General features: G+C 50.4%; 1 protein-coding gene across 2 annotated transcripts in view; it reads right to left on the reverse strand.

Moving 5' to 3' along the window:
• The window catches only part of dgkzb (diacylglycerol kinase, zeta b), a 62,362-nt gene extending 43,046 nt beyond the window's left edge, over window positions 1–19,316 (reverse strand). Inside the window, exon 1 of one of the 2 annotated variants that reach the window (XM_044192218.1) lies at window positions 18,437–19,316. In XM_044192218.1, the coding sequence (XP_044048153.1) occupies window positions 18,437–18,657 (221 nt within the window). In that variant the 5' untranslated portion in view covers window positions 18,658–19,316. The remainder of the gene's footprint in view (window positions 1–18,436) is intronic. The other variant, XM_044192215.1, reaches the window with a different exon arrangement.
• Between the last annotated feature and the right edge of the window lie 437 nt (window positions 19,317–19,753).

Here is a 19,753-nt window from a genome sequence, read left to right on the forward strand (position 1 = left end):
CACCCTGTCCCGGGGCCCCGCACCCGGGGTCCCACACCCGGGGCACCACACCCTGTCCCGGGGCCCCGCACCCTGTCCCGGGGTCCCACACCCTTTCCCGGGGCCCCCGCACCCGGGGTCCCACACCCGGGGCACCACACCCTGTCCCAGGGCCCCTGCACACTGTCCCGGGGTCCCACACCCGGGGCACCACACCCTGTCCCGGGGTCCCTGCACCCTGTCAGAGTTCAGATCTACTTTCTTGGCCTTTTTTATTATTATTATTATTATTATTATTATTATTATTATTATTAGCAGTAGTAGTAGTAGTAGTAGCAGTAGTAGTAGTAGTAGTAGCAGAGTGGTGGCAGTAGTAGTAGTAGCAGTAGTAGTAGTAGCAGCAGTGGTAGCAGTAGTAGTGGCAGCAGTGGTGGTAGTGCAGCCAGCAGTGGTGTGGTGGCAGCAGCAGTGGTGGTGGTGGTGGTGGTGGCGGTGGTGGTGGCAGTGGTGGCAGTGTGGTGGTGGTGGTGGTGGTGGTGGTGGTGGTGGTGGTGGTGGTGGTGGTGGTGGTGGTGGTGGTGGTGGTGGTGGTGGTGGTGGTGGTGGTGGTGGTGGTGGTGGCGGTGGTGGTGGTGGTGGTGGGTGGCGGTGGTGGTGGTGGTGGTGGTGGTGGTGTTAGCGGTGGTGGTGGTGGTGGTGGTGGTGGTGGTGGCGGTGGTGGTGGTGGTGCAGCGGTGGTGGCAGTGGTGGTGGCGGCAGTGGCGGTGTGGTGGTGGTGGTGGTGGTGGTGGCAGCAGCAGTGGTGGCAGCAGCAGCAGCAGCAGCAGCAGCAGCAGCAGCAGCAGCAGCAGCAGCAGCAGCAGCAGCAGCAGCAGCAGCAGCAGCAGCAGCAGCAGCAGCAGCAGCAGCAGCAGCAGCAGCAGCAGCAGCAGCAGCAGCAGCAGCAGCAGCAGCAGCAGCAGCAGCAGCAGCAGCAGCAGCAGCAGCAGCAGCAGCAGCAGCAGCAGCAGCAGCAGCAGCAGCAGCAGCAGCAGCAGCAGCAGCAGCAGCAGCAGCAGCAGCAGCAGCAGCAGCAGCAGCAGCAGCAGCAGCAGCAGCAGCAGCAGCAGCAGCAGCAGCAGCAGCAGCAGCAGCAGCAGCAGCAGCAGCAGCAGCAGCAGCAGCAGCAGCAGCAGCAGCAGCAGCAGCAGCAGCAGCAGCAGCAGCAGCAGCAGCAGCAGCAGCAGCAGCAGCAGCAGCAGCAGCAGCAGCAGCAGCAGCAGCAGCAGCAGCAGCAGCAGCAGCAGCAGCAGCAGCAGCAGCAGCAGCAGCAGCAGCAGCAGCAGCAGCAGCAGCAGCAGCAGCAGCAGCAGCAGCAGCAGCAGCAGCAGCAGCAGCAGCAGCAGCAGCAGCAGCTGCAGCAGCAGCAGCAGCAGCAGCAGCAGCAGCAGCAGCAGCAGCAGCAGCAGCAGCAGCAGCAGCAGCAGCAGCAGCAGCAGCAGCAGCAGCAGCAGCAGCAGCAGCAGCAGCAGCAGCAGCAGCAGCAGCAGCAGCAGCAGCAGCAGCAGCAGCAGCAGCAGCAGCAGCAGCAGCAGCAGCAGCAGCAGCAGCAGCAGCAGCAGCAGCAGCAGCAGCAGCAGCAGCAGCAGCAGCAGCAGCAGCAGCAGCAGCAGCAGCAGCAGCAGCAGCAGCAGCGCAGCAGCAGCAGCAGCAGCAGCAGCAGCAGCAGCAGCAGCAGCAGCAGCAGCAGCAGCAGCAGCAGCAGCAGCAGCAGCAGCAGCAGCAGCAGCAGCAGCAGCAGCAGCAGCAGCAGCAGCAGCAGCAGCAGCAGCAGCAGCAGCAGCAGCAGCAGCAGCAGCAGCAGCAGCAGCAGCAGCAGCAGCAGCAGCAGCAGCAGCAGCAGCAGCAGCAGCAGCAGCAGCAGCAGCAGCAGCAGCAGCAGCAGCAGCAGCAGCAGCAGCAGCAGCAGCAGCAGCAGCAGCAGCAGCAGCAGCAGCAGCAGCAGCAGCAGCAGCAGCAGCAGCAGCAGCAGCAGCAGCAGCAGCAGCAGCAGCAGCAGCAGCAGCAGCAGCAGCAGCAGCAGCAGCAGCAGCAGCAGCAGCAGCAGCAGCAGCAGCAGCAGCAGCAGCAGCAGCAGCAGCAGCAGCAGCAGCAGCAGCAGCAGCAGCAGCAGCAGCAGCAGCAGCAGCAGCAGCAGCAGCAGCAGCAGCAGCAGCAGCAGCAGCAGCAGCAGCAGCAGCAGCAGCAGCAGCAGCAGCAGCAAGCAGCAGCAGCAGCAGCAGCAGCAGCAGCAGCAGCAGCAGCAGCAGCAGCAGCAGCAGCAGCAGCAGCAGCAGCAGCAGCAGCAGCAGCAGCAGCAGCAGCAGCAGCAGCAGCAGCAGCAGCAGCAGCAGCAGCAGCAGCAGCAGCAGCAGCAGCAGCAGCAGCAGCAGCAGCAGCAGCAGCAGCAGCAGCAGCAGCAGCAGCAGCAGCAGCAGCAGCAGCAGCAGCAGCAGCAGCAGCAGCAGCAGCAGCAGCAGCAGCAGCAGCAGCAGCAGCAGCAGCAGCAGCAGCAGCAGCAGCAGCAGCAGCAGCAGCAGCAGCAGCAGCAGCAGCAGCAGCAGCAGCAGCAGCAGCAGCAGCAGCAGCAGCAGCAGCAGCAGCAGCAGCAGCAGCAGCAGCAGCAGCAGCAGCAGCAGCAGCAGCAGCAGCAGCAGCAGCAGCAGCAGCAGCAGCAGCAGCAGCAGCAGCAGCAGCAGCAGCAGCAGCAGCAGCAGCAGCAGCAGCAGCAGCAGCAGCAGCAGCAGCAGCAGCAGCAGCAGCAGCAGCAGCAGCAGCAGCAGCAGCAGCAGCAGCAGCAGCAGCAGCAGCAGCAGCAGCAGCAGCAGCAGCAGCAGCAGCAGCAGCAGCAGCAGCAGCAGCAGCAGCAGCAGCAGCAGCAGCAGCAGCAGCAGCAGCAGCAGCAGCAGCAGCAGCAGCAGCAGCAGCAGCAGCAGCAGCAGCAGCAGCAGCAGCAGCAGCAGCAGCAGCAGCAGCAGCAGCAGCAGCAGCAGCAGCAGCAGCAGCAGCAGCAGCAGCAGCAGCAGCAGCAGCAGCAGCAGCAGCAGCAGCAGCAGCAGCAGCAGCAGCAGCAGCAGCAGCAGCAGCAGCAGCAGCAGCAGCAGCAGCAGCAGCAGCAGCAGCTGCAGCAGCAGCAGCAGCAGCAGCAGCAGCAGCAGCAGCAGCAGCAGCAGCAGCAGCAGCAGCAGCAGCAGCAGCAGCAGCAGCAGCAGCAGCAGCAGCAGCAGCAGCAGCAGCAGCAGCAGCAGCAGCAGCAGCAGCAGCAGCAGCAGCAGCAGCAGCAGCAGCAGCAGCAGCAGCAGCAGCAGCAGCAGCAGCAGCAGCAGCAGCAGCAGCAGCAGCAGCAGCAGCAGCAGCAGCAGCAGCAGCAGCAGCAGCAGCAGCAGCAGCAGCAGCAGCAGCAGCAGCAGCAGCAGCAGCAGCAGCAGCAGCAGCAGCAGCAGCAGCAGCAGCAGCAGCAGCAGCAGCAGCAGCAGCAGCAGCAGCAGCAGCAGCAGCAGCAGCAGCAGCAGCAGCAGCAGCAGCAGCAGCAGCAGCAGCAGCAGCAGCAGCAGCAGCAGCAGCAGCAGCAGCAGCAGCAGCAGCAGCAGCAGCAGCAGCAGCAGCAGCAGCAGCAGCAGCAGCAGCAGCAGCAGCAGCAGCAGCAGCAGCAGCAGCAGCAGCAGCAGCAGCAGCAGCAGCAGCAGCAGCAGCAGCAGCAGCAGCAGCAGCAGCAGCAGCAGCAGCAGCAGCAGCAGCAGCAGCAGCAGCAGCAGCAGCAGCAGCAGCAGCAGCAGCAGCAGCAGCAGCAGCAGCAGCAGCAGCAGCAGCAGCAGCAGCAGCAGCAGCAGCAGCAGCAGCAGCAGCAGCAGCAGCAGCAGCAGCAGCAGCAGCAGCAGCAGCAGCAGCAGCAGCAGCAGCAGCAGCAGCAGCAGCAGCAGCAGCAGCAGCAGCAGCAGCAGCAGCAGCAGCAGCAGCAGCAGCAGCAGCAGCAGCAGCAGCAGCAGCAGCAGCAGCAGCAGCAGCAGCAGCAGCAGCAGCAGCAGCAGCAGCAGCAGCAGCAGCAGCAGCAGCAGCAGCAGCAGCAGCAGCAGCAGCAGCAGCAGCAGCAGCAGCAGCAGCAGCAGCAGCAGCAGCAGCAGCAGCAGCAGCAGCAGCAGCAGCAGCAGCAGCAGCAGCAGCAGCAGCAGCAGCAGCAGCAGTAGCAGCAGCAGCAGCAGCAGCAGCAGCAGCAGCAGCAGCAGCAGCAGCAGCAGCAGTAGCAGCAGCAGTAGTAGAGTAGCAGCAGCAGTAGTAGTAGTAGCAGTAGTAGTAGTAGTAGTAGTAGTAGTAGTAGTAGCAGCAGTAGTAGTAGTAGTAGTAGTAGTAGTAGTAGTAGTAGTAGTAGTAGTAGTAGTAGCAGTAGCAGCAGTAGTAGTAGTAGTAGTAGTAGTATTATAGTAATGTTTTTACATTACTCCTAAGCAAATGAGTGATTTGTCAAGTTACTAACTAATACAGACTGAATGCACAGGAAGTGGGAGAAACGGGGGATCAATAGGGGCCCACAGCTCATTCTTGCCCCCGGGGGCCCCCACAGGGGGGTTAATCCGGCCCTCGGTCTGTGACCTCTTCAGGGAATTCGGTCTGAAGTTGAAGCCACAAAACGCTGTTGTAAAGAAAGCCGAGACAATCGAACCGCCTGCCAGTGAAACGTAAAGATCTCACCGGGCTGAGACCTGGTCCAGGACCAGGCTGAGACCTGATCCTGGACCAGGCGAGAGTGAGACATCAGCTTTCTGAGCGAGGACAGGTAAACTGATTAGGCTGGTTCAGCTGTGATGAATAGACGCGAGCGCCACTGGATGAGCTCACGGACGCCCCGCAGAGCTTCCTGCTGTCTGTACCTGCCGCCTCGTGATGCTGCGCTGCCACCTGCTGGTCTGAAGGCTTCACGCCACGTTACTGACTTCACTTTCCCTTCTGAGAGAAAACACTTCACATGAACGATGAAGATCCATCATTGTGTGCTTCTCGCTGAAGATTTGACCTCTGACCTCTGCTCTTTCCATCCTTCCTGAGCGCCCACCTTCCACTCCTCCGTCACGCCTCCTCCCAACGTCTTCCTGCTTTTTACTTCATCTCTCGGAGACGAAACTAAAGAGAATCATCTCCTCCTCCTCCTCCTGCTGCTGCTGCTGCTGCTCCTCCTCCTCCTCCTATTATTCTTCCTCCTCCTCCTCCTCCTCCTGCTGCTGCTGCTCCTCCTCCTCCTCCTCCTCCTGGCCCTCCTATTATTCCTCCTCCTCCTGGCCCTCCTATTATTCTTCCTCCTCCTCCTCCTCCTCCTCCTGGCCCTCCTATTATTCTTCCTCCTCCTCCTCCCCCTCCTCCTATTATTCTTCCTCCTCCTCCTCCTCCTGCTGCTGCTGCTCCTCCTCCTCCTCCTGGCCCTCCTATTATTCTTCCTCTTCCTCCTCCTCCTCCTCCTGGCCCTCCTATTATTCTTCCTCCTCCTCCTCCTCCTATTATTCTTCCTCCTCCTCCTGGCCCTCCTATTATTCTTCCTCCTCCTCCTCCTCCTCCTCCTCCACTTCCTAGTTTTCTTTCTTAATCTTGTGATCCTGCTCCTCCTTTGTTTCCTCCTCGTGATCCCTGTCATCGTCCAGCACCTCCTCCTCTTCCACCTTCTCCTTTTCTTCCCCGTCCTTCTGGTCCTCCAAATCTTCTTCCTCCTTCTTCTTCTTACCCCCGACCGTCCTACTCCTCTTCCTCCTTCCTATGACCTCCTACTCTCTCTCTTCTTTTTCCTCCTCATGGCTCTCCTCCTCTTTCTTATGGAACTTGTACTCCTCTTCTTCCTCCTCCCTATGACCCACCTCCTCATCCTTTTCTTCCTCCTCTGTGGCCCTTCTTCTCTTATTCTTCCTCCTCCTCCTGGCCCTCCTATTATTCCTCCTCCTCCTCCTCCTCCTGGCCCTCCTATTATTCTTCCTCCTCCTCCTCCTGCTCCTCCTCCTGCTCCTCCTGTTCCTGGCCCTCCTATTATTCTTCCTCCTCCTCCTGGCCCTCCTATTATTCTTCTTCCTCCTCCTCCTCCTCCTCTTCCTCCTCCTCCTCCTCCTGGCCCTCCTATTATTCTTCCTCCTCCTCCTCCTCTTCCTCCTATTATTCTTCCTCCTCCTCCTCTTCCTCCTCCTCCTCCTCCCAGAGAGCCAGTGTCCCTCCTGGACCAGACTATTTATAGAAACAGGGCAAGCGAGTGACAGAGATAGTCCAGGAAGTGGGTCTGTGTAATCCCTGGGTCCACACACACACACACACACACACACACACACACACACACACACACACACACACACACACACACACACTCAGGTTTCAGGAGGACGTCAGCGGCTCACAGAGCCAGAGGTTCGTCCGATGGTTCGGCAGCTGATCTGAGATCTGGTCGACACACGGAGACGTTGCTGTCTCTCTGAGGGTCTGAAGCTGGCTGAGGCAGTAACCCACTTCCTGATATAGCTGCGTATACTACCACACACACACACACACACACACACACACACACACACACACACACACGTACACACACACACACACACACACACACACACACACACACACACACACACACACCCACACACACGTACACACCCACACACACACACACACACACACACGTACACACACACACACACACACACACACACACACACACGTACACACATACACACACACACGTACACACACGTACACACACACACACACACACACACACACACACACACACACACACACACACACACACACACATACACACACATACACACACACACACACACACGTACACACACACCACACACACGTACACACACACCCACACACACGTACACACCCACACACACACACGTACACACTTCTATTTTGCAACACTAGACTTAACATGACCTCTGTTTTACAACACAGCACCATGACACCTTCCCTTTACACACAACCTCAACTAAACACTAAACACAGCTCAGCTGAGGCTGATGGGAGCGCCATCAGCTCTGCAGGTGTTCGGTCAGAAACCAAAGTGTCGGACGCGTCAACGTGTCGACCTGATGGTGGCGCTAGATGGAAAGTCAGAGGATCAGCAAAACATTTATTTGCACTGCAAGATATTTTCATAGGGACTATTTATTTTTCTTCCTTTATGTTGATCCTTTAAGTTACTAATAAACGTTTCCGTGCTGCGAGCACCGTAAACAGAGACGGGACATGTGGAGCTGGGGATCAAACCGCCGACCCTGTGATCGACGGACGGCCCGCTCTGCCTCCTGAGCCACACTGTATCATCTCAGAGGCAGAAAGCTCCAAAAAAAAAAAAAGGTTTAAGTTTTTGAATTATTGGGTGTTTGACCCGTTAGGTGAGAAAATAAGAACGCAGGTCAGAGCAGTTCTGTCAGCACGGAAAGAAAATGGCGATCCAACACTTTGTTGTCATGCTGTTGGGCCCCAAAAGCCAAATCATCCAGATCAGCACTAGAAAATATCAGTATCACGCAGCGTCTCCATGAAATGAAATACAGTGAAAGTGAAGTAAAAGAACCAGTACAACAATGTAAAAATACTCAATTACAAGTAAAAGTCCTGCATTTGAGGCTACATCCACAACGCAACACATCTACTACGTTGTCGTTTTAAAAACGCATTCGTTTTGCTACGTTCACGGCTAGCGTCCACGCTGCTGCGGCGTTTTCGTTTTAGTCCGGACGGGCAAAAACGGAGGCTTTTGGAAACGATGACGCAGACACCTGCGTTCGCTTCTTGATTGGGTCTCATCGGTAACGACGTGTCCGTCCCCGATTCGTCAAAACAAACACAAAGCACGGCTGACTCAACGTGGATAGCGAACCGGCGTTGCTGTCGATGCTAGCAGCTGTTAAATTCAGCATTTTATGATGCTACTGCTGCCCACGTGCGCAGGAGGCAAGCTGTTATTCGAGCGATTTGTGACCATTTTCCAAGTTCGCCGCCGTTATCAGCCCCGCAGGGAGCGCCGGTGCCTGGCGGGATCATGTTATTAATGAAGTCGTAGTTCCTGCTGAATGGCGGGAAAACTTTCGAATGTCCAGATGTGGACGGAGCAACAACAGAAACTAGCGTGGATGTATTTACAGAAGGTATCCTGCACGTTGTACTACCCGAGTGACGGGAGAAGACTCGTAATGCGTTTGTGTGTAAGCGTGTAAGACCATCACCACGTTCCTGGTCCAGACTACATCAGAACACCGAAGTTCTTCTAGCAAACACACGGTGAAGTTCTGCCACAGTGCGAATCCACAGACTCCAGAAACTTCTGTGAATGTACAAGACTGTGACTGCAGGTTCTGTTTCTGTTGTTGTCTATAATGGATTCGTTTTGATGCATCCATGTTTAAACGTTTGCTAGTAGCTTAGCTTAGCTTAGCCTGCTGTTAGCGTGTTCAGCCATTTTGCAAATGCAGTTTAAAGAACAGCCCAACTAAACGAGTGCGTGTGTAACGTCGTGTGGGCTATAAGCACCGTCGGCTAGCGTGAACTCGCCGTTTGTGTTGTGATATTGTGGAGCATTTGAGTTTGAACGTTGACGGATGTCTTACTGTCTGTTTTCAGAACGACACAAATAGACTTTGAAAGTCCAGAGACGGAAAAGAGACAAACTAAATGCTGTTTACGATGTTTGAATAAAAACATTATCCGGGAGGATTTTGTGAAGAGCGGTCACGTTTCCCTGCCTTACTATTTTTGTCCTGTTCCTGTTTGCACCGGCACGCACATGCCCAGTGGACGTGAATGGTCATGTGATGTGCGTTTACAGGCGTGTTAGTGTGGACGGAGATTACTGCTGAAACGCTCGTCTGGACGGACATCGTTTTAAACATATTGTGTAGCGTGGATGTAGCCTAAAATCCTACTCAAGTAAAATATCATCAGCTAAAAATTCTTCAAGTATGAAATTTAAAAAAGTCCCCATTCTGCTGTGATTCCATTCGTCGCGCTTCCCTTCTTTGTTTGAACCCTTTTATCTTCAGCGCTGACACGATCTGTCACCTCAGGTCAGAGTTTGACCTGGTTCTTATGTTTCAATCTGAGCAAACAACCCAACAGATCACCTGATGCTCCTTCAGCAGGAACTCCGCAGCAGCCTCCTGTTTACCAATCTCAGATTTACATCATTATGAGCCAAATTACCTCAAACTTACAACAGAACTTCTCCATATGTCAACATTACACAACACGTTGCATTTACTCAACCTTGCTGCCTCCCTGTAACCCCCCACTAACAGCACAATGTGCTAATATTTGACAACACTGGTCTTTAAGACTAGATCCCGTACAGCTGGACTCTGTTGTCTCAGGCTTCCTCTGTGTTCACGCCCAACATTTATAACCTTTAGTTTATAAAGACGGTCAGGATTTGGGCAACAGGGAGGTAGATGCATATTAGACAACGAATAATGAATCTCTCATTACAACTCAGCTTGTTCGAGCACATCAGAAAATCTCAGGTGCAGCTAGATGCTCCGCTATGTTCAGCAGCTGCTCGCTGCCGAGCAGGAAGCGTTCAGCGGCTTTCCACAGCTTCTTCTTCTCTGGCAGCGACGCTCTGAGAGCCGAGAGTGAACGGCGAGCTGAAAGTCTCTGTGAAGCTCCGTGAAGCCGAGCCGAGCTGCAGGTCCAGCTGACGGTTCAGCAGCAGAGACGTGTTAAATATAAGTTATAGATGCTTTAAAGATCTGTTCTCTCACTAACCAGCAGCCATGGAGTATCTCTCCGCTTCTGATATTTGTCAATACTTAATCAATAATCAATACTTCCTGAATGAGAAGCTGCTGGATGTTGGCGCGTCTCATTATTTCACCGTTCAGTCAGTTTGAACTGAGTTCTAGTGTCGACACATTAAGGCAGAAATCTGACCGTCCAAATCGTTAACATAATAACAACCGCACCCGCTCCCTGTTTCCGTCACTTTTCATGTGAACAGCCGAGTGAAACGCCATGAACGCCTTCCAGTAGAGACCGTCTGAACGCGTGAGCGTGGTCGGATGACACCACAAACAAACCCCTCAGCTGGTCTAACAAGAGAACCAGATCCGGATCTGTGTGCAGCCTGAGAGACTATAACTCGGGGCAGGAAACATTCAGGCTTGTAGCCCTCAATCGGTGATGTCATCAGATCATCTGTCAAAAAGGTGAAAGACCCGCTGTGACATCACAGATGGGGGCGTGGCCAGGAGTCAGTTACACACAGCATCATCTGATCCAGACTCTGTGTGTGTGTGTGTGTGTGTGTGTGTGTGTGTGTGTGTGTGTGTGTGTGTGTGTGTGTGTGTGTGTGTGTGTGTGTGTGAGTGTGTGTGTGTGCGTGTGTGTGCGTGTGTGAGTGTGTGTAACTTCAGATAAAGTGCAGAGAGTCCGAGCAGCTGTTTCTTCAGACCAGATGTTGTCAGCTGGTCTGCTCCAGCTGTGTCTCCATGACAACAACACATCCTTAAGTAGATGCACTGTGTGTTCAAATCCTCCAAATGTTCACTTCAGTAAAAGTACAGAAGTATTAGTGTTGAAGTATCCAGAGTGTTTAACTATTCACGAGTTGCGTTGCTGAGACCATCAGGTGATCAATCGATTAGTGAGTCAACAGAATATTAATCTACAGTACTTCTAATCATCACTAACAATCGTTTAATGAAGCAGAAATGTCAAATATTCTCTGGTTCCAGCTTCTCCAGTGCGAGCATTTGTTGCTTTTCTGTGTTTTATGTCGCAGTCAGCTGAATCTCTTGGTCGGACACAGCGAGACACTCTTTTAATAATTATTATATTTTATTTTATGCCTTTTATTAGAGAGATATGGCCTCCGGGTCACCGTCCCGTCGATCACAGGCCGCCCCGGCTCGAGGCATTTGAAGACGTCACCTCGGGCTGTGGGATATTTTACTATTTCTTAAAATCAACTCATTGATTAAGCAAAAATAAAATCGCTGACAAAACAATCTCAGCTCGAGGTTCGGGAGCAGGAAGATGATTTAAATTTGTATTTTTCTGAGCGCGTCAGTGACTTGTGTGATACGATCGAAAGCTCCAGAACAGCTACTAAATGAATTATTAGTTATTATTTTTATATAATATTTCATGTTGCAGTATATTGAACATATATCGTAAAATATTAATGTGCAAAGTAACTTCGGCTGTCAGATGAATGTAGTGGCAGAGAAACAAAGCTGCAGAAAATCTAAATACTCAAGTAAAAGTACTTCAAAGTTTCACTGAAATACAGAAGTTGAGTAAATGTTCGTTTCTTTCTACGAACATCCCAAGTCAATGAAACAGAAATCTCCGTTATTTTACTGTATTAAATGAGACAGAATTCATAAAAGAATCACTTTTTGTAGTTTTCTTGTCTCACAGGTTCATTAAATTTCCACCAATGAGTTGAAATAAACCTGACTGACTTCCTGCTGATGATCGTAAGCCAAATATGGCGGAAACCAAGTGTGAGATAAGCAGCCGAAGTTTATTTTCAGCGCCTGACACGAACAGGTTTGATGACGTCGGGCCGACCTGCTCACTGCGACACTTTCACTTTAGTCGATTTGAGATGTTAAACGCACTCTTGTGACCTTTTATTAACTGTCACCAGTGTAAACAGTGTGAGCTGACGCAAACCTTAAAACAACACACAACAAACATTTAGAGCTCGAGCTTTAAATGTTAGACAGTCAGAAGAAATATGAACACCTCAGTTCTTTATAGTCTAAAATTATTATTATTGTTGTAGAGAAAATGTGCGTTTTATATTTTGGAAGCAAAACAGGAAGGAAGAGAAAGCACCTGAGATTCGTTGTGCCGACAGTTTTTCCCAAACTTTGTCTCTGAAGACAAAAAAACAAAAAACAAGAGGTTTTATTAATCAGATCCTGCAGATGGAAGTTACTGCAGATGACAAATCTAATCTATAATCCCCAATAATCTGCTCAGATGAGTGCGATCATCGTGTTTCTTCTTTGTATGTCACAGTATAACAAAGACAGGTCTGCCTGCCTGCGGATGATCACACAGAGACATGACTGAGCGTGTTTTACACCCGACTGGTTCTGCAGAGCTGAACTGACTTCAACACGTTCGGTCTGATTTCAGGCCGAAGGAGCTGAGAGATCTGCATTACTGTCACAAACCGGCAGCCAGAATGGGAGAACGGCTCATTTCAGCTTCGTCTCAGTTTACGTGAACAGAAAAGATTCATTAGAAGAAGAGTTTAAACCAGACTTAGTGTGACGGTCACTTCCTGTTTGGCGTTTTTAGTATCTGAAAAGAGGAAGCGTCTGCAGCCATGCTAGCAGCGGCGGAGGCTGTACGATGGACGCGTAACGGGAAACGGCGTCGGAGGCGGGGCTCCGTTCATTCCCATGAAAGCTGCTCAGCGGCGCACGAAGCCAAAAAGGTTCGACTTCCCGGAATAAAGCGAACCCGATCTTTCACATTGTGCGGCCCCACAGGAGCAAGCGCATTAGCATTTCCTTTAACCCCGCCGCCCTCGGCGGGCTCGGGGCTGTGCGAGCCGGCTAACTTAGAGTTTAGCCCTCCGCTAACTTGAATAAGTAAGTCTGTGGGGAAAAGTGTTTTTGGGCCGGCGTGCATCACGTGACGAGCCGGGAGTTGTAATTCCACGGTTTGGCCACTTTGTCAAAATGGCTTCAAAGGCCGGCGCACGTCCTGGGGGCACACAGCGGTGCTTTGAGCTAAATGCTAACATCAGCATGCTAACATGCTCACGGACTAACATACCAACATTAGCATCCATAGAGCCGCGCTGCTAGCATGTAGCATAGCTAAAAGTCCAAATAATTAAAAGTAGGATTCCCGTTGTCGGTATAAACCTCTTTGTATACAGTCGGTGTTGACGACGCACAGAGGAGCACGAACTCCTGCCGGAATTAAAATGTTAAAATCACAAAAAGGATTACGACATTTTAACTTAACGGCATCATTTCAGAGTTTCTGATCGTCGACCCTTTTAGCGTCAGTGCCGTCAGTAACCAGCAGACTGCAGAGCCTGAAGCCTGACGGTAACAAACAGCCTGTCGGCTCTAATCAGGTTAGAGAGGGAAGCTTCAGCGTCCACTCGTCATCCCGATTGCGACTCTGACAGACCGATAATTAGTGATCCGCCCAATCAATCACATCATCCTCCAACAGGAGCCCTGCCACTGCAAGAACACACTCCCACTGCGCTCCATATCAGCTCTGAGAGACCCATCTCACTGTGCTCAGTTAGAAACAGCTCACTGACGAGCAGCGGCGTAAATCTTCCTCCTTCAGCAGAAGGCACCGAGGTCACAGCAGCCCATCGGCTGTTTCTCAACATTACAGCGTCTTTACATTAAATGTGTGGGGTCATATTGTGGATTTGGGAAGTCAAGTATCACAGAGCTCCATCGTCGTCCAGAAACTATTAAAACTCATCAGTGAGCCGCTCTGCTGCACTGGCTGACATGTTCCTTCATCACCACGAACACACACACTGTAGTTTATTCTGACCTCATCCCCACACACACCGTCCTGCTGCCCCAAACACTCACTACAGCACCACATGTGGATTCATCCGCCGCTGGAAATAGTCCCCAACAGATGCTCTGTTTCCTCCTGTTGGTCTGATAAAAACTACAGCGAGCAGCTGTTTGAGGAAACTACTGAGCCTTTTCAAACAGGAAACTATATATTTAAAGGTTTACGTCTTCAGCAGGAACCAACGGGCTCGCAGCTGAGAGCCGCAGACAGGAAGTCAGACGGTGCTGAGAGACGGACCGACGTGTTGCTGGTTTGGATCTGAACATGGGATTTGATGATAATAAAAAAAATATAGAATAACACCACAGTTATCTTTTAAATATCTGAATCCATCAAAATACAGAATAATTGCTGATAAATTAGGTTCTAGTTCAGTTGTTTTCCCTCTAAACTTCTCACGTGGTTTTATTTAAATGACTGTCAAATGATCAAATTATTCAACATTTCACAAAAACTAACATTTGAGAAAAGTCCAGAAACAACAACAGGTTTCTGTATCAGAACTGTTTTTCCTTCTTTCCTCTCCCATCAATCATCTCACGGCCCCTCAGGTTTACCTGGTGACCCTTTGGAGGAACCGACCCCTAGGTTGGGAACCACTGGACTGAACTAGCTAACTGTATATAAAGTAGTTTCTAATGCTTGTGTACTTTTACTGCTGATACTTTGACTACCTGGAGCTGAGAATACTTCTGTACTTCTACTGAAGTAGGATTTTTAAAGCAGGACTTCAGGTGTAACGGAGTGTTTTTACAGTGTATTAGTACTTCAACTTAAGGATCTGAAAACTTACAGTTGAGACACGAGGAGTTCTGTGGTTTTGACTGTTTTTATATTTTAATGATAGCAGAAAAATAAAATGTGTTATCCTTTAAAGCCCTTGACTGTTTCTAGAGAGGAGGAGGAGGAGGAGGAGGAGGAGGAGGAGGAGGAGGAGGAGCGGAGTCCTTCTGCAGATTGAATCCTTTTCCTCTGGAGTGAAATATTCCCACCAGACTCTAAAAACGACCGCTTTTAATTAATTGCTCTGCCAGTCCATTAATAGCGGCTATAATTAGAGGACCATGGAGATCACTGGGAGATTAAACTAACCACCTTTTTATTCACAGCGGAGCATATTTAGGACCCGACACTGCAGCGCTCGAACCCTTTCATACTGCAGTACATGAGAAGCTCAGTGCTGGAGGACGCACTCAGATCCTCTACTGAGGGAAAAGTACCAGAACGACAATGTAGAAATACTCCATTACAAGCGCAGAAGTATAATTACCAGAATGTACAAAAGGTAAAAGTACTCTATTGTTGTTGTTTGCGTGTAAGCAGCATTTAATGGTGAGGTGGAGCTAACAGTAATTGCTGAATCCACTGCTGGGCGGTTTAATCTATAGTGTAGTAGTAGTAGTATAGTGTAAAGTAGCACTGAATGGAAATACTCCATTAAAGTACTGCAGTAAGTGTACTTCAGTGTGAGCGGCGCTTCACGTGCAGCTCACTGACAGACGGTGACTAACACTCCAGTGATGCGTTACTCAGAGATCCAACAGGAAGTCACTCTGCCGCTCACTTTGACCTCCTGGTGGAAACGGTCACATGACGCAGCGATGACTCACAGTAAATCCTGCGTTGTTTATATGTAAAACACGTTTACATGTCGAGCTCTAACTATTATTGGTCCAACTATTTTGATAATCGATGACTTGTTTAAGTTGTTTTGTTTTTGTTTTTTAAAAGGACACGTTCAACAGTCCGGCGTCCACGTGAACACTGAACCAGGTTTTTCTTGCTGGAATGGTTCCTGCTGCTCATGCTGGACGTTAAAAGATCTCTTCACGGAGGGATTTCAGTGGAAGTGATGGAGGACGAAATCCACAGTTTCTGTGTAAAACGTTTAAAGGTTTATCTGAAGTTAGTGCGACGCTTCAACAGCCTGAGTTAGTCACATCAGCTGGAGTTGCAAGAAACAACTGCTGCTCTGTATTCCTCTCGCTGCGGTACACGACAAATTCATCTATTTAAATTCACAATACTGTGACGTGATGAGGAAACACAGCACTAATGATCCTCCATAGAAATATTAAACCACAGCATTACATACAAGTCAACAGCAGCGACTAATCGATATTATGTCTAAATGAAATATCAGCTGCTCTGTTTTTATCTTCATCTGCCATTAGATGAAGACTTTCCATCCAGCGAACAGCTGCAGCGGAGGCTTTAATCCGATCAGCGGCAGGTAATGATGCAGCAGGACGGCTAATAATAAAAGCAGATGTTACAGAGAAGTGACTCAACAGACCAAACCAACGCTGTTCATATCTGAGAAGCTGGATTTAGTAATCAGAAATACTTTATTGATCCCCGAAGGGAAACTCTTTGTTACAGCTGCTCACTGTCACGTCAGTCACACAGGAGAAAGTACTAGCAAAAACTATAATACACTATAAAACAGGTCAGAAAATAAATGAAGTACCAGGTGGGTATAAGTATAAAATATTAAATTAACACCTCAAACCGATAATATCTAAAATTAAGATTAAAAAGTGACTCAAACGAGTCACCAAAGGATTCGTCAGATTTGGATTTGGGCTCCAGGTTCTCAAACGTGAGAATTTGCTGCTTTTCTTCGTCTCACGTTAAACTCTTTACAACACGTCTACATCATCTACAGTATGTTAGAACTCAGCTTCGACCAACTGTCCAAAAGCCCAAAATATTCTGTTTAATAAAACAAAAAAAACCCCAGCAAGTTCTCACATTTGAGAGTCTGAAAGCTCTGCAGGGGAGAGCTGTTTGTGTAGTTTGGAAATGAATATCAGCGCAGCGATTTCTCAGATGAGAAGTGACGAAAATAAATGATGAAACTGTGGCTTTTTTCCCTTTTGGTCTGGCAGGTTTCACTCTCGTTTCTGAGCGGCAGTCTACACAGAGCCTCATTTCGCTGCAGACACTGAGGGCTAAACGCCAAATCGACGATCGATTATCACCAGACGTGCTGTTAAAATGCATCCAGCGAGTCTCACGGGTTCCGTTCAGTTCGGCGACGCGGTCCAGCTGTTTGATTTCAAGGTCAAAGTCCTGCTGACAACATCTGTATGGGCCCCACAGTGTCACTGCTTTAAACCGCAAAAACAGCTCAAATACGAAGGGACTCTGGAAGCAGGGCTGCAGCCAATGATTCCTTTTGTTGTCGATTAATCTGCAGATTATTTCCTGGATTGATCGTTTGGGCTGGGATTCATGTTTAAACCCCATTAAATCATCAAACTTTAAAACTGTTTTAAAATTAAGATTAAAATTTAAACCTCAGTTTAGTTTTCACTCTAAACCTAAATTGAATTCTGTTGCACCAAAAACTTTAAGCTCCAGTTTAAAACGTGATCCAGTATTAACTTTAAACTCACACTGGAGGAGGTTTAACTTTTAAAACGGCTTTTTGAGACCGTTTCATCCTTTTTTGCCTTAATTTGTTTTCATGTTTTTCCAACAAGCTTTAAGTTGAGCAGCGTCCCTCTCTTTTCTTCTACTGTGCTGTTTTTGTGTTATTTGGCCAGATTGCTGCATTAATTCGGCAACAAGTTTTTCTCAAAGGAGGAGAAATTAGAGCTTCTCTGCCGAGCCGACACGAGTGGGCTAACTAACCTTTTAGCTGGCTAGCAAACAAGGTTTTGTTACAGCAGCTGAAAGTTAATGGTTGCCCCTATCTTATAGTCCCTAGGTCCCGGCATTTATTTATTTGAATTTGGGACAGCAAGCGTCTCCACAGTGGTTAAACTTAATTTTGGTTTACATCATTAAACCTGGATTTACTAAACTGAGATTAGTGCAACAGAGCTCTGCTCAGTTTTAAATCTAGATTTACTCATTTTAAAGCTAGTTTTGCTAAACTCTGATTAGAACTAATCTAGATTAAATGAATCCTTGTTGGTGCAACCCAGCCTTGGTCTACAAAACACTACAGTGAAAAATGCCACAAAAAAAAAAAAAAAATCACAATATCCTGGAACCCGACTTCATCAAATGTCTCGTTTTGTCCAACAAACACTCAAAAACCCGAAGATTCAAGATTCTGTTCACTTTAACTTAAGACAAAGAAAAGCAGCAAATTGTCACGTTTGGAAACCTCTGATCACTGCTAGTGTCACTGCTTTAAAATGGCAAAAATATGAAGGGAGTTTGGAAGCAGCATTCTGTACCGTTTACCCAAAGTGACGCCTCGAAACGTCTTGATTTAGTTTCAGCTCTAATTTTACTGCTGGAGGAAAAGAATGAATTCATTTCTAGTTTTTAAGATGTACGTGCCGTTAAAATGGTCGACTCCACGTGGAATTACACGACACACAATAACGGCGCGTATAAACGCCAACTTCTGCCGTCTGACGTTCACGTTTCAAAGAAAAACCAGGCACTGCTGCGAACCATCAGCTGGGCGAAAGGAAGAACTACAGAAGCTACAAAACATTTTGTCCTGCTGGCCGGGCATCGTCCGATACGTTCACCATCTTCCAAACCTAAAGGGGCTTTTTAGTTTTATTGAAGAAACTCTTTCTGAAGTTACGATACAGAAGACAAACTAAATGCATTTCATTTTCTACTTCGTTTAACTCAGCGCCAACATAACGTCCTGTTTCCAACCGTGACGTTACGATACACAGAGATCTTTTACTTTCGGCTGGAAATGTGCCGCAGAACGCATCACTTCCTGTGCCACAGAAGAAGAGGTGCCCACTCAAAAGGTGCTGAGAGCAGCAAACTTAAGAGCTGTAACTGGAGGAACCGAGCTTTAAAGCTTCACTCGCCGTTAGAAAGTTGGAAGAACATCTTTCGTGCATGTGAGAAAGTTGTGAAGTGTGTCCGAATGAGCTGCAGCGAGACGAAGAAGACTCACCTCCTGCAGAAGATCCTCAGGCCGGTGAAGGTCCTGCTGGTGTGGTGGCAGCGAGGGGCGGGGGGCGCAGAGGGCAGCTCGGTGGTGGAGGCTGGGGAGGACGAGGTGGAGGTGGAGGCGGAGGCGGAGGAGGCCACAGAGGTGGAGGTGAACGGCCCCTCTTCTCCATCCTGCAGCGAGGTGTGCTGAGCAGGCTGCTCCTCCTCGGGCTGCTGATCCATGGCCGCCGGGCTGAGCTCCCTCTCTGCTTTCGGCCGCTTCTCTCACAGACTCGGCTGGTCTGAGGTCAGCGCGGAGCTCACACCGTCCGAGCAGCAGCCAGCCATTCTGACAGCTCCACTCTGCAGCCGCTTCAGCTTCTCAAAACAGGAAGTGCAGCTTCAGATCTTCCGTGCGTCTCTGCTAAGCTTCAGTTTACACCAGGAAGCAGCAGCAGCATTCAAAACAAAAGCAGCTCTTCTGCGTTACAGCCCAAGGTAGGAGGTGGTGGAGGAGGTGGTGGAGGAGGTGGAGGTGGTGGTGGAGAGGAGGTTGCTTTTCTCTAAACTGGCTTCCTTCCTTCCTTCCTTCTCCTAACCCTCCCAGGCTGAGGAAGCCTCTCTGCTCCTCATGCTCTCTGAACAGAGCTCCTCTTTCTCCCTCAGCACACGCTCACCAGCAGATCCAGGAAGTTTGAAACCCTGGTAGAAAACACAAAGAAGAGTCTGTAGGAGCTGCACTTCTTCTTCTTCTTCTTCTCCTCCTCCTCCTCTCTGCCGGCCTGTTGCTTCTCCACTTCACAGTTTTACTTTCTCTGCTCGCAGTCGTGAGTCTCTGCTGCTCTGCTCACTCTGTCCTCTTTACTTTTATCTCAGCTCTGTGGCTCTCCCTCTCTTTTTCCTCTGTCCCGCCCACCCCCCCGGCTCTCCCTGCTCTGATTGGCTGAGAGGGAGAGGTGAGTGCTTTGCCACCTGCTGGTGCTTCTGAGACTGCAGCTGCTAAAAAAAGAGGAAATGAACTAATTTTCTCCTCTCCGGAGCTGTGGCAGCAGCTGAGGACAGACCAGACTTACAAGAAGCCAGCGAGGCCTCTGTCCTGGCTTCTTCTTCTTCTTCTTCTTCTTTTTTATTATTAAAACAACTGCCAAAATAAGAACGAGGCCGGTTTGAGGTGTTAAACAGAGCTGAATTAATATATTGTGAACTCGAGAGCATGCCTCACTGTGCAAACTGCAGCATGCCTCTCACTTGGATCACATTTCTGAGGCCCTGCTCTGCAATGTGCTCCCCTCCCACATAGGTTTTACATAAAGATGGTGAACCAGCCCACACCGAGAGA

The sequence above is a fragment of the Siniperca chuatsi genome, linkage group LG4, assembly GCF_020085105.1.
Source record: "Siniperca chuatsi isolate FFG_IHB_CAS linkage group LG4, ASM2008510v1, whole genome shotgun sequence".
Taxonomy (NCBI): Eukaryota; Metazoa; Chordata; class Actinopteri; order Centrarchiformes; family Sinipercidae; genus Siniperca; species Siniperca chuatsi.